General features: G+C 42.2%; 1 protein-coding gene across 1 annotated transcript in view; it reads left to right on the top strand.

Moving 5' to 3' along the window:
- LAMA4 (laminin subunit alpha 4) overlaps positions 1-14,352 on the top strand; it is a 147,553-nt gene that overhangs the window by 44,294 nt on the left and 88,907 nt on the right. The window contains exons 3-4 of the mRNA XM_025864441.2: positions 757-881; positions 7,500-7,580. Coding sequence (XP_025720226.1) covers positions 757-881; positions 7,500-7,580 — 206 coding nt within the window. The remainder of the gene's footprint in view (positions 1-756; positions 882-7,499; positions 7,581-14,352) is intronic.

Below are 14,352 nucleotides of genomic sequence, written 5' to 3'. Positions count from 1 at the left end.
TTATTAAGGGAATGGATCAAACAAGAGGCTGTCATCCTCTTGGATGACATTCTAATTCTAATGGCATAACTTTTCACTGAAAATCCTATTCAACTTTTATACGCTCTGGTGAACGTAAAGATGAAAATATTACAGTGCTAATGGCATTGCCTTGTGCAATCCAGTTCAGTCCTGTTGGAGAAAACCATCAGACTAGCATCACTTCCTCTTTAGAGTACTTGGCAGAAATTAATCCATGAACGTGTCACTGCTGAGTTGACTCTGTTCTACTCAGTACCTACTCTATTTGAGCTGGTACAGTACTGAGAGGCATAATGTATAGCAGAAGGGCTGCTGAGGTTGGGAGCCAATGATAATAGTACCATGTGGGTAGTGGAATGGGGGTAGGATCAGGGAGGGGACATCAGAAGGAATTCCTGGAGGCTTCGAGGCCTACTAAAGATCTTGAAAGATGACCAGGCATTCTAAGCAGAAAAATCAGCCTGACGATGAATTATCCCCTCTGCATGCAAACTCTAAACTCCTCAGGCTGCTAGTGCACACCTGGAAGTTCAGGATGAAGCCGTCCACCACTGTCCACACTTTCTAGGACTGACTGGGGCCAACATGGCTATTTTGTGCTGACCAGTTCTGACCACACAATCAATTCCATCAGCCTGACATCCCCTTTCCTTCGAGTACTGTTTGGTTCCCAGATACGTTGCGTACGGCATTTCTTTTGTGTCTTTGTCAATTTTCCTATCTTTTGCCTCACAGCACTGCCAGCGGAACACGACGGGGGAGCACTGTGAGAAATGTCTAGATGGTTACATCGGAGATTCCATCAGAGGACCACCCCGGTTTTGCCAGCTGTGTCCCTGTCCCCTACCCCACGTGGCCAAGTAAGTTCTGAGAGAAGAGGTTCTCTTCTGCGGCTTGTCCCCTTAATTATGTATTTTTCATTTTTACTCCATCCAGAGTTCTCAGGTTTTCCCACATTAGTGGAAAGACTGAGTACCTCATATTGAGATGAGATGGGAAAAGATATAGGAAAGTTTCTTTAGCCTAAATACACTGTCAGGGAAACATAAGCATAACATAACATAAGTGGTATGGGTGATGACCGTGTTCCCAAAATATTAGGTAGCATCATAAGGCCAATGGAGTCTTCAAGGATTTTATAAGCAAGGTTAGTTTCTTGGCTGTCCCTTGACCTAGAGAGATCACAACTGGTAATGCAAACAGACTCATAATCCAGGACTTTCCGTAGCAGTGTTTCCTCTTACTCTCACAGAGTAGAGGATTTCCTACATGTGGTGGCAAACTGTTCAATCAGAATTACAACACAGATAAACAGAATGCATGCTTTAGGCCCATCAGCTCGTAAAAGATTTCTAAGGAAACTAATTTTCGCTTCTGGCTATGTTTTGACCTGAGTGAGAAGTTGAAGAGAATAGACATACATCCTAATGGAAAGAGTGGAATTCTTTTCAGGCGCATAATATGTATAAATCCAATAGTCAAGTCATGACTGGCCATTTTATTATCTTAAAAATGACAGAACGTAGAATTAAAATGGTGTAGTGGTCATTGGTTTTCCAAATATCAACCATTTCTCTGATTCTCTGAAGCTAAGTGAGTGTCCTACAATCACTTCATTTCTGACATTAACTAACCACCCAGAGTTAGTTAGTCCATACATTAAGTCCCACTTCAGAAACCAGCCACAAATAGGATCCCTAGGCTACTCACATATCTGCTCAGCTAACCATAAATTCAGGGGTGGCCTTAGGTTCAGTAATTCTCTACAATGACTCACAGAACTCAGGGAAGTGCTATACTTACAATTATAGTTTTATTCTAAAGGACATAACTCAAGCCAAATTAAAGAGATGTATAGGGCAGGGTGTGGAGGGGGAGATGGGAGGGAGTAGAGTTTCTGTGCATTTCTGGGTTGTTCACCAACCCTAAAGCTCCACAAGCCTCCTTTGTGGTTTAAGAACTTTATGTATGTTTCATTACACAGTCACGATTGATTAAATCATTGGTGACTGGAACTCAATCTCTATGCCCTCTTTCCTCCCCGAGGAAGGGGATGGGGTTCAAAGTTCCAACCCTGGAACCACGTAGTTTCCACCTCAGACAGACCAGCCCCCATCCTGAAGCTACTTAGGGGCCCATCAAGAGTCACCTCATTAACATAAACTCAAATCTGCTGGAGAGGGGCTCATTCTGAATAACAAAAGACAGTCTTATCACTCAGGAAATTCCAAGAGTTTTAGGAGCTCTGTGCCAGGAAGCAGGACAAAAACCAAATATATATTTTTTCTTATACCACAAGTAGAAAGAGTAACGACCCTAGGTTCATATCCAGGGTTTGGCACAAAATAGCCGTGTGATCTCAGGCAAGATACTTTCTCTCCATGTCTCACTTTCCATGGGATTTGAGGTCAAGGAAACTAGATTCAGATCTTGGCTAATTTATTTATTCCTTTATCTACTCTGGATCTCGGGGTTTTTTTTTCCTGAGTTGTAAGGATCTGCCTCATAGGGTTGGACTAGGATATGTGTGTGGAGCATTTGAGTTGGTGCCTTACAGACAGAAAAGTGTATGCTGGTTACTGGCTTTATTGAACACATGCTTTGTATTTTTTCTAACACTAGTATTTTGCTTACTCTGTGTCAGGCAATGTTCTAAGTGTTTGGATGTAATATTTAGTTGATAGCTAACTTTTAAAAGGCCTGAATGTCTCACACACACACACACACACACACACACACTTTCTTATAAAGAGAACAAAGATGACAACCAATTCTCCCCCTATTTTTTTCTTAATTGAACACCAATATCAACTAACATTTCACCTAAAAGCTTGTGATTTGTTCAGATCCTCCGATGAGTCTGTCAGTGAAGAAGTCAAATGTTTTACAGCCCCCATTTTTCTTTAGAAACCACTAAACCGCTTCAGTCCTTACTTTGGATTTTTCATGTCCCATGGTATCAACAATGTGTGCAAAATGGATGGTATTGAGAGGGAGAGTAGGAACCTCAAACATTAAATTTTCTGTTATATTTGGGCGCCTGGGTGGCTCAGATGGCTAAACGTCTGCCTTCGGCTCAGGTCATGATCCCAGAGTCCTGGGATCGAGTCCCGCATCGGGCTCCCTGCTCCTTGGGAGCCTGCTTCTCCCTCTGCTTCTCTCTCTCTCCCCCTCTGTCTCCCATGAATAAATAAATAAAATCTTTAAAAAATAAAAAGAAAAGAAAAATAAATTTTCTGTTATATTCACGCAAGTGTGTCCTGATTTATGAGCTCCCTTTTTCTCATCTAGGTATATTCTTTAATTGTTCATTAATATTCTGCTCTCAAACATTAGTCTTAACCACATCCGATGAGATGCTCAGCATACCACTCTCTGGCCATGCTATAGTTATTTTGTTAAATATACCGGCCGCCCATTTTTCAATAACAGGTTCCCCTCATTCTCCCATATAAACGAAGATGCTATATAGCATCATTTGCTCAAAGCAGGTTTACAAGCTCTGAGCTGCAGTTTCTTTGAAAACTGAAGATGAATTAGAAAAGCAATCCTCTAAATTGTATTGTCTGGCTTTTACACTTTTTGCCCCATTCATGTTGATGTGGGAAACAAAGGCAAAAGAAAAAGTTAAATTTCCATACTACTTACAGCCCACTGACAAGTCCTTGAAACCAGAGTGACCTTCCTCTGAGAGCTCAGCTGCCTTGATGTTGACACTTTCCTAAAGGCAAACAAAATTCAGTCTTAGCTTAACATTATCCTGACCCCTCAGGATCCTGTGAGTCTACTCTAAACATATAGAAATTCCTTTCGAAACTTCCTTTACCTCTACCCCCAAGACACATGTTGACAATCATCCTCCAAGCATATGGCCCACTGATATACATCCGAAGGGTCTCACGACTGAGGGTTTACTAAACATTAATAAATGACCTTTTCCTAACAATAGCTAGCCCCCTCAGGGTCCTGGAAACCTTGTTTCCAAAATTCCTTGGAGGCTTGTGCTGTCCCTAACCCCCTCCCAACTTGAAAGTATATGATCAGTCAACCATCACAACCCCAGTGCGGCTCTTTCTGCCCACGGGTCCTGTCCCCATGCTTTAATGAAACCACCTATTTGCACCAAAGACGTCTCAAGAATTCTTTCTTGACCGTTCACTCCAAACCCCAGCATTTCCACATCAATATGACAAGACTTTATTACCTAAACTTTAACTTTACCTTCTTGAGATGAGAAACTTTTGGACTGAGAAGTTTTGTCTACATGCAATCAACAAATATTTATCAGGCACTTATTATGTGCCAGTCATATACTACTAGTCGCCAGTCACAACAATGAACAAAACAATCAAAATGCCCTGCCTTCATTAAAATAGGTCAAAATACAGCAGCATTTTGAAGGTCCTAAAGCAAATGACTGTTTCACCTTTTCAGCTAGGTTATCCAATATTTCAGTTGATCAAGAAGCTCTTCTGAAGGATCTTTCAAATAGATAAATAAGGGAGAAATTGCCAATTGGGTGATGAGCTTCCTGTCTTGAAGGAGGAAACAGTTTCTATTGGATCACCATTCCCACTCATGCTCTCTGGGTGTGTGAGCAGATCTGGGCTCAAAGGGCAATTGAAGGTCTCAGGCAATGTGCTCTGCCGTTAGGTACATATTCACAGATATGGAAATTGAGGTCTCTAACAGTACACATTTAAAGTTGAAAAGCCTGCTGAAAATTGACACAAAAGAAAAATACCCCCCGCATAGAAGTAAAGAACATTATGTGGGAGTGTGGAGGAACTAGGGGAGACCTGCTTTCCCTGAGGTGGCAACAGTCCTACTTGGGGGAAGAGACTGGCTCCAAATAGGGAGGTTGGGATGGGGGTATGGGGGCAGGTGTAATCTGTGGTCACAGAACAGGTTAAATTTGCCTAGGTCTTATAAGGTTCTAGCCTTCGATATGGCTTCATTACTGACTTAGTTAACTATTTTCAAATATCTTATCAAAAACCAAATACCCATTGCCTCTTTCGGCTTTTTAAAAATTCATATTGTTACTTTCTTTAAAAATTAAAGTGCCAGGACTTTTATTTGAGCTCACAAGGTCACCTAATATGGAATCCAAATTATGCTTTGAGAGATCCTTTAGTTGAGCCTCCAGACCAGGATTTGGATTTCCAGTTACAGTAGCCACATCAGAAAGCAACAAAATTATCTTGAGGGAGGTAAGCAAGCAAACAGTGTTGAGTCTATTCTTTCTTTAGGTTCCATAAAGGTTTCCAAGAACAAAAGGCTCCCTGCCACTTGGAGAGGGTGCCATGGTTGTTAATGTGGGCTGAGAAAGGTTCTGTGTTTTCATTTCCCTAGCCAAAAACAGACTTTACCCTAAGCAAAATATAAACAATTAATGCTGATAAAAAAAACAAAAAAGGAATCTCAGTGGTTGGCACTGCCTCTGAGTCTCCCTCCACTGAGACCACTGGTCACACAGCTATTCCCAGGGACAATCTGCACAGAGTTCATTTATTTATTTTGGAGTTGGCCAAACATCCTCCCCATCTACTAGTAGTTATGGTAATCGCTCCAATTAAGGAAAATGTCATCTGTTTGAAGCAGCAGGACATTAGCTAAAGGCAGACAACTCCAGACACAGGCAGATGCTTCAGTCCTTCAAGCTGTGGGCAGGCTGCTGGGAGAAACATCTTCAAAGAAGCATGCATGAGGAGTGGTTCTCTTTTCCTCCCCGGCTGCTTGAAGCCTCGCCGCCATCATGAACGACACAGTAACTATCCGGACCAGGAAGTTCATGACTAACCGACTACTTCAGCGGAAACAGATGGTCACTGATGTTCTTCACCCTGGAAAGGCAACGGTACCTAAGACAGAAATTCGGGAAAAACTAGCCAAAATGTACAAGACCACGCCAGATGTCATATTTGTGTTTGGATTCAGAACCCATTTTGGTGGTGGCAAGACAACCGGCTTTGGCATGATTTATGATTCCTTGGATTATGCAAAGAAAAATGAATCCAAACACAGACTTGCAAGACATGGCCTGTATGAGAAGAAAAAGACATCAAGAAAACAGCAAAAGGAACGCAAGAACAGAATGAAGAAAGTCAGGGGGACTGCAAAAGCCAACGTTGGTGCTGGCAAAAAGTGAGCTGGTGATTGGACAACAGAAGGAGTAAAGATGCTGCAGTGGCTTTATCTGTGGTGGTTGTGCAGATTTTTCATGAGAGGATCAATAAACTAAGAATGTTAAAAAAAAAAAGAAAAGGAAAAAGAAACATGCATGAGGGTTTGTCCACATTCTGGACTCTTAACTGACAGTGTTTTTTTGAAGTAGGCTAAACAATAAGAACAAGCAAAATGAAGAATAAAGGCCAAAGAAGTGTAATTTTACTGAAATGTTTTTAGCCAAACTGACAGAAAAAATACATTGTGGCTATTGCCTTTCACAGCAAAGTATGTATTGTTTTCTGACTGATTTTATAAAGGTCTTCAAACAAAGCAAACACATCCATTTGCTTCCCTCCAAAGACCACTAGGGTAAAATTGCTAATACATGCGGGAGTGAGAGAGCCGCAAGTCACATTCCACTGATGGCACAATACCTAAGCCAATTAATTTGTAAGTCTTTAAAATTTTTCACCCCCCCATATGGATGGATTGATGTGTCAATGTAGAATTTTCCAAACATGTGAAGATTTATATTCCATTTCCCCTGCCTTAATAGTTGAACAATATTTTTATTGCTTTTCTGTCCTGTGTCCCTATTTTTATTATCTAAAAAAATCCAACCAAACAAACAACAACAACAACAACAACAACAACCGCAGTAAATCAAGAGAAGGGTTTCTATGGACAAGAATCATTTTCCAGGTCCTAGTTATTGCTTATGTACTTGTTTTGTGACTTTGCTCAAAAGAGTCAGTCCCTGCACCCTTTATTCCCAACCTTTAAGGTACCAACAAAGAAATTAGGGTTCAGTGGGGATTATAGAGTACAGTTTAGAGGTGGTTCATGACCTTGAAGAGCGGAAGAGATCTAGTGCAGAAAAAAAAGGGAGCAACTTTCAAATGTATATACAGAAAATGGTGAGAAATAAAGAAATTCTCATTTCATCAAAATCACAGGTAACATATAAAATAACTTGATTTTTTTATTTCTGGCTTTGAAGTATGTGTTCCAGATTTGTGTTAAATATTCTAGAAATTCCCACTGCTTCAAGTAAAAATAATTAAGTGCCGCTATGGCAAAATAAGCGAGTGGATCTGGGAAATGGTCTCACCAGTGGATGAGCATTTTGGCATTTTCTGTCTGGGCCTGCTAGTCTAAACTTTCCTGAAAGGAAGAAGATTTGATTTAAGTAAAGCAAATGATGACACCCATTAGAACTTGACTGAGACCAAGGTAGAGATGACTAGTTAAGACAATCTTTTCAGTGATGTATGGAATTGACTTCTAATATTCTCTTATAATTCCAGTTTTGCAGAATCCTGCTATAGGAAAAATGGAGCCGTCCGGTGTATTTGTAAAGAAAACTATGCTGGACCTAACTGTGAAAGGTAGGCAAATATAATTCACTATTTTCTGTGTGGGTCGAAGGAAACTTTCTGTTTCTTGCACTCATCAGCTCTGCCATGTTCCCATTCCCTGGGTCTTAAGATGAGAGCATGGGGACTACATTTCAGAACGCTTTGGGGAGGCTTTCCTAAATCCCATGCCCCAGATAGAGCTGGGACAATATGCTCCCCGTGGGTCCAGATTAGGATAAATGGTCAGGTGAAGAGGAAAATGAATATGTATATTTTGAAAGATTCTCTAGATGGTTTTGGTAACACTCCTCTCTCTCTCCATCACTGGGAGCCAGTAATTAATAGAGAGTCTTCCTCAATAGAAAAAATAGGTGGGGGAGAATCCTCTATCAGTCGGTAAAGCAATACACTAACAAAGGCACGAACCCATTATTTAGTCCATTCTTCATACCATCTCCTCCCCTGAAAAGTAAACAAATTTCATGACCGTTTGGGTTTTCTGAATCTCTATCTGTATTTATACCTAAACACCCTTTTTTAAAGTTGCTGTGGGCTTTGCTCAAATAAGAAAGACTTTGGCGACTAAAGAGGTGAGCTTCCCCCTGCATGATTTCCTGGCGAGACATTTCCCATCCTCCCCACCTGTCAGTTACTCAATTTTCTCAAATCAAATGGCTTTTGCTAAAAGAGTCTCACAGAAAGGTCTTCTTATTTTTAACAGAAATGGCATTAACATCAGCCTCTCCATGTGGTTGGGCAGCGAGATGATGTGGGTGCCATAAAGACAGGGAGGGAAGGACCAGGGGACTTCTCAAGCCTCTGGTCCAGCATCTACACATGCTCACCTCCCAGTGGCGTACTCCCACTGCCCCGAATGTGGGCATAAAAGCCTGGGACTCCAAATGTCAATCTTAAACGATATGCCATCTCACTTCCTCAGAAAACACCCTCTACCTCTCAAAGAGTCATTCTGGAACCCTTTTTAAAAAGCCACAGTGTCTATGGTGCAGAGAAAATCTCTATACTCGGAGGGCATTGCTATTATGATTATTAAATGTACAAATCGTAGATAATTCCTTCACTGAAGATTTTTTTAAGGGATTTTTCTCTTTTTTTGCTATAAGGGAAGAGGGAACGTGAAGGCCCATGGTGCATATGAATTTCATCCTTCGAGAGGGACAAATAGAGATTTGGTTAATTAATGTTTGTGACACACTCATTCCGTATTTTCTTATTCCGGGACCCAGTAATATGAGACCCCTGACTTACTCACTATCTGGCTCCATGTGAATCAGAGAGGACTGTTCATCAGCCAGGGATGGAACTTTTTCTCCTCAGTGTCTGAGGTTGGACTCCATTTAGTCTGACAGAGATTGGGCAGTATTATCAGCTAACAGGTGTTCGATGGCCCCTGGGATGGACTGCTGACCACATGCAAGGCCTCCCAGAAGTGAAGTCATCTTTGTCCCTCTGGGCTCAGTCCTGCAAAGTTGCACCAGGACACAGATCCAGGTTCTGTCAGTGAGTGCAGGGGGCCCAGCACAGGACAGCATGCCTGCCTCAGATGTGGGATGGTAGATGATAAGCCTCCTGGCCCTGCCATTGCCCTGTAAGGCTTGGTCAGATCTGGGGGAACAGCAGGGTCAAGGGAAGAGCACTAGTTGTCAAATATTGAGGAAATGTCGCTTCAGCCTGGCCGAGGTTGTAGCTCAGCTCCAGCCCTTGGGGATCCTCCTGAGGGAGTTCTTTGAGCTCTAAGTGCCTATTTCCACATCTCCAGAATGGAGAAAATGAAAATGCTCACCTCCTCGGGCGGTCAGGAGGTGATACTGTGAGGTTTTTAGTATGGCACGCGGCACTTAATGCTCGATAAAAATTGCCTGGTGACAGTAGGAGTCACTGTGGCCATTGTCCAGTTCCCACCCCCTGGTATAATGTGTGCCTGGGAGAAGTTGGCTCGTTTCCCTGAATCGCAGTTTCCTTAGCCAGAAATGATAGCTTTGAACTAGATAGTGCCCCTTGTTGCTTATCTCCTGTGTCCTCCCTGCTTTACATTCCTCATCTCTCAGCCTGATGATCGCCCTGAGAGCAGGTGTTATTTTGTCATATTGCAGATAAGGAAACTGAGGCTAAGGGAGGTGATGGGGCTGGTCCACAGTCACAACACTGCTAAGTCGGGGGGCAGGGGGGGTGCAAGGGCCAGGATCCACACGTTTTGGCTGAAAAATCTGGATTCTTTCCCTGTGCCCATACTGTTTTTCCTAAACGTCTTCCCAAAGGTCTTCTGTTTTAAACTTTGACAATTAATGAAGTAAAGGAGTCTCTGAAATTCAGGAGAAGCACAGTGAACCCGCTCCTAGATTCCCTTTGACTGGAGGCTGCATCAACAGATGTGCGGGAAATAAGCATCCTTCAAAGGCCTGTCATTAGCACCGGGGGGAGGATCGCTCTGAGCAACTTTCTCGGCTTCATCTCCTCTCTCCCATCCACCCTTCCTCACACCCTGCTGTTTTAAACGGAATGAACTGAGGCCTTTTACATCAAAAATTGACCTTACCATCCAGGGGACTCTTCCTCAAAATGGAAATCACAGGGATTCATACTGCACACGGGTTTGAGAAACGTTGGTCTAAAGCATAAAAGATGAACCTCCTACCGTACCATGTAAAAGGACTCAAACACCCTTGTTTTTGCAGCAGATTGGTGGAGGGGTAGGGATGTGATACATCTAAGACATGGTCTCTTGTCCTCAGTGAAAGTCAAGGCTAGAGCAGGAGACAAACCCAAACACCATTTCTTCCAAGGGAAGAAAGAAAGCCTGATAGAAGGACAAGCAAAGCCTCTTCAAGAGGGCAGTGCAAGGAGTGATTGCTTTCCCACAGAGAGGGCTGGGTCCTTGGGGAGGGGGTAACCTTCACTGATTTTGTTTTGTGTTTGACCTTGGGACTGGCAAAGGTTTAGTTTTGTTTTGAGTTTAACAGCCAGGTTGTTAAACTGTCGCAGTTAAGCTTCATCGAATCTATATTTTCAATGTATCTGTGACCTTGGACACAGATATTCGTGGAGGTTCATGAGTTCCCAGTGAATATTTTCTTAATTTTGTGTTTAATTTCAATGATAATCTTGAGGAAACAGTTACTTGAAACACGTCTGGACTTTATATAAGGACCACTTTATAATAAAGGGAGATCTGCCTCAGAGCAGAGGAGAAAGTAACAGCCAGCGGTGTGTCAGTGACACATTACAGACAATTGGAGGTCAAATGGCATGACATCAAAGCAAACTGAGTCATCACCTAGCACATGGCAGGACATGGATGCTGAGCTCACACAATCCTCTACCATGTCATGTTGCAAGTAGCCTTTCAGTTGCAACAAGAAAACATCATCCATTGTCTTGAATTGGTACTATTACTTTGAATTCATTAGTTTCACAGTTTTGTTTGTGTTTTATTTGTAAAATTTATTTTGGTTTTCAAGATGTATAAAAGCCACAGGTACAAGGAGTTTCTACCTCGTTTTATGTTCGAACCATTTAAAGATTTAAAGATAATTTAGATGAACACGAGGAGAGGTAGTCTATGAGACTGTTTTTCCTTTCACAGGGATCCATGCTGCGCACAAGTTTGAGAAACATTGATCTAAATCACAAAACGTTAACTTCTTACTGTCCCATGTAAAACAGCGCAAGCACCCTTGTTTTTACAATGAGGTCCATGTTTTTTTAGCCTGCCCTGGCCCCTGGCTGGCTCTTTCCCAAAGTCCTTTTCCCCACCTCACACTTTAACTTCTGCATGTGGGAGCTGCGGCCCCCCAAATCCACCAGATGAACTGTAGAGCTCACCACGTTGTGTTGTATTAAGATGAAGACTGTGACAATGATGATAAAAATAGTAACATTGAGGGAGTGCTTACTGTGTGCCACATAGCTGTTGTAAGCTCTTCACATACAATGACACATTTAAACCTTAAAAAAAATCCTATGAGATACCATCTTCATCCTTATTTATAGAGGAGGAAAGTGAGAGACAGACTGATTAAGCCACATGCTCACAATCACACATTTGGGGTTTTTTTTTTTTCAGTCTCTACTATTAAAGTAGGAATTCCTCAGCAGAAGGAGCATCTCATTCATTTCTCTGCTGCTCTTCCCCCATCACGGTATCTGAAACATGGTAGACACTCCATTATATTTGTTTAAGTAATACCTCTTTTTTTTTTTTAACGAAAAGACAATAACAGTTCTGCTAATGTTCCTTTCGAAAGGTACCTGTAGTGATGAGAGTCAGTCATTGCTTGCCTTGTTTGATCCCCCACTCCACTCCTCCTCGTGCCAGGAAAATGGAAGAGGGTGACACCGAATTGAGTGAGTCAAAACACTGCCCTCTGGCTGAATAGAGGTTGCAAATGGAAGTTATCACCTGATGCAAATAATTACAAAATGTGCAGGCCTTATGGACAGGAATTTTGCCATTTTTATTCTCATCCCAGTGTGACTTTCCATCTGCTCTAAGTAGTACATTTTATTTTTTTTACCTTATTTTTTGTAAGAGAGGGAGAGAGAGAGAGAGAGAGCACATGAGCATGAGCTGGGGTGGCAGGAGGGGTAGAGGGAGCGGAAAAAAGAATCACAAGCAGGCTCCATGCTCAGCGCAGAGCCCAATGCCGGGCTCCATCCCAGGACCCTGAGATCATGACCTGAGTGGAAATCGAGAGTCGGACACTCAACTGACTCAGCCACCCAGGCGCCCCTAAGTAGTACCTTTTAAAGATGAGGAGTCTGAGGCCCAGAGCCACTAGACTGAATCCAAGTCACAATTGGTTAGGGGTAAACCCAAAACCAAAACCCAGGAGCTTTTACATTCAATCCAGAGTTTTCAGTTCATAAGTGTGTATGATCTCAATACCTCAGTATTCCACATTCTCTCCCTTGGCAGCTTTAATAATATTCCTTCATCCATTCGGTTTTGCAGTAGAGTGAGAGACATGCTAAGACAGTGTGAGGATTTATCACGTGGATCTTATTGCTTAAGGATCAAGAGGGAAGAATGGGGTCAATTAAAGCAAATCCAAGGAGACCTTAAAACCCTAACAGGAAAGGCTGAATATAGTATCATCAGAGATCATGATGATGACAGTGATAATGATGTTGACGATGGCCTTGATAGAAAAGAATAAAGAAGAGGAGGGGTAGGGAGAGAAAGCTAACATTTACTGAGGGTTGTGATTCCAGGGTTTAGTCTGATTCTTTCTGACGGCACCACGTTTTTTCAAACTTACACTATCAACTCTCTTATCTGTATAGAATTCTTCTAGGACTCCCTACTCTCTACCTTGCCCCCGTTCTGGACTCTTACCCTGTGACCTTGAATGGGTACATTTTCCTAGACTTATTTATCAGTCTTTCATAGAGAAGTAAAAAGCATTTATAATGGCACCTACGATGTAACAGGTGCTTTTTTTTTTTTTCAGAGTTTAATTTAACCCCAATGACGGCTATAGAAAGGCATCCCTCCCAGAAAGACTTCTGGGCCACCTGGGAGTTTTGGCAACCTTGGTAAAAGTATTCAGCGACCGCTGTATGGCCCTAGGAAGTGAAGCAAAGGAGAAAGAGCAGAGGAGAGAAAAAGAGCTCCAAAAATTCCCAGAACATTTTTTGATCAAAAGCTTTTTTCCCCAAAACATATTTCTTTGTCTCCTATTTTGCCCAGACAATATGATCACTAACTGAAATGACAGTGTTCATAAGCCACAGTTCTTTTGTTTACACTGTAAATGTATCAGCTCTATTTTCTATGAGTGAATCAAGTCACTAATAAAGCTAGGAATGAGATAGTGGGGGAAGAAAACAGATAGGACCAGACTACTGGGTACCAAGGCTCCAGTGCTCACTCTAATTCCAACTGCTGGTCTTTTTGAACCTTTTTTATTTGTTACTTGAGGGTAGGAATTGGGTACATTGACAGCATTTCATTATTCAATTGTTAGAATCACTAATTGATTAATTAGCTAATTCATTTAAATGCCAGACTTGTGGGATATAAAGAGCGTTTTTTTAAAGATTTTATTTATTTATTTGACAGAGAGAGAGACCGCGAGAGAGGGAACACAAGCAGGGGGAGTGGGAGAGGGAGAAGCAGCCTTCCCGCTGAGCAGGGAGCCCGATGCGGGGCTCGATCCCAGCACTCTGGGATCATGACCTGAGCCGAAGGCAGACACCTAACGACTGAGCCACCCAGGCGCCCCAGGATACAAAGAGCTTTAAACTTGGAGTCCGATGATAGGGTTGAGCCCTGCAGTAACGAACAAATTATTTAGCTTCTCCACACTCTAGTTTTCTTATCTATAAAGGTAAGGGATTATAGGGTGCTATGGGAAAAAAACCTTTGCCTGCTTATTCTATAAAATCTGTAGGGTTGAAGTTTGAGCTATGACTTCAGAATTGCCTCTGAACTGACCACCAAAAGACAAAGTAGATTGTGTCTGTGATTGAGATTCTGACTTGCAGAATGGAGAATTTGGTTATTCTCTTGTGGGAGACCAAGAGACGACCTATGGAGGTCAGATACAGTGGGATTCAACAGAAAAAGAAAGTAAGTGGCATCTGACTTCTGTGAGCTTGGGCAGGGTCCTTCACTCCCAGACCTCAGGATTCCCAGCTCTACTTTGAGGTGGCAGGTCTGAGTCCCATTTCAATGGCACCAAGAGTCTCATACTCTCTGTTTGGTGAACTGCAGTGAAGGATAGCAACTTAATCCAGCCATGCACTCCATAAGGAATGATTTGTGCTGGCTTGGGAACCA

This window comes from Callorhinus ursinus, unplaced genomic scaffold, assembly GCF_003265705.2.
Source record: "Callorhinus ursinus isolate GAN/ISIS: 27379988/994484 unplaced genomic scaffold, GSC_fseal_2.0 scaffold6, whole genome shotgun sequence".
Taxonomy (NCBI): domain Eukaryota; kingdom Metazoa; phylum Chordata; class Mammalia; order Carnivora; family Otariidae; genus Callorhinus; species Callorhinus ursinus.
The sequence above is the reverse complement of the archived record's forward strand: the minus strand, read 5'-3'. Positions and strand labels throughout refer to the sequence as shown.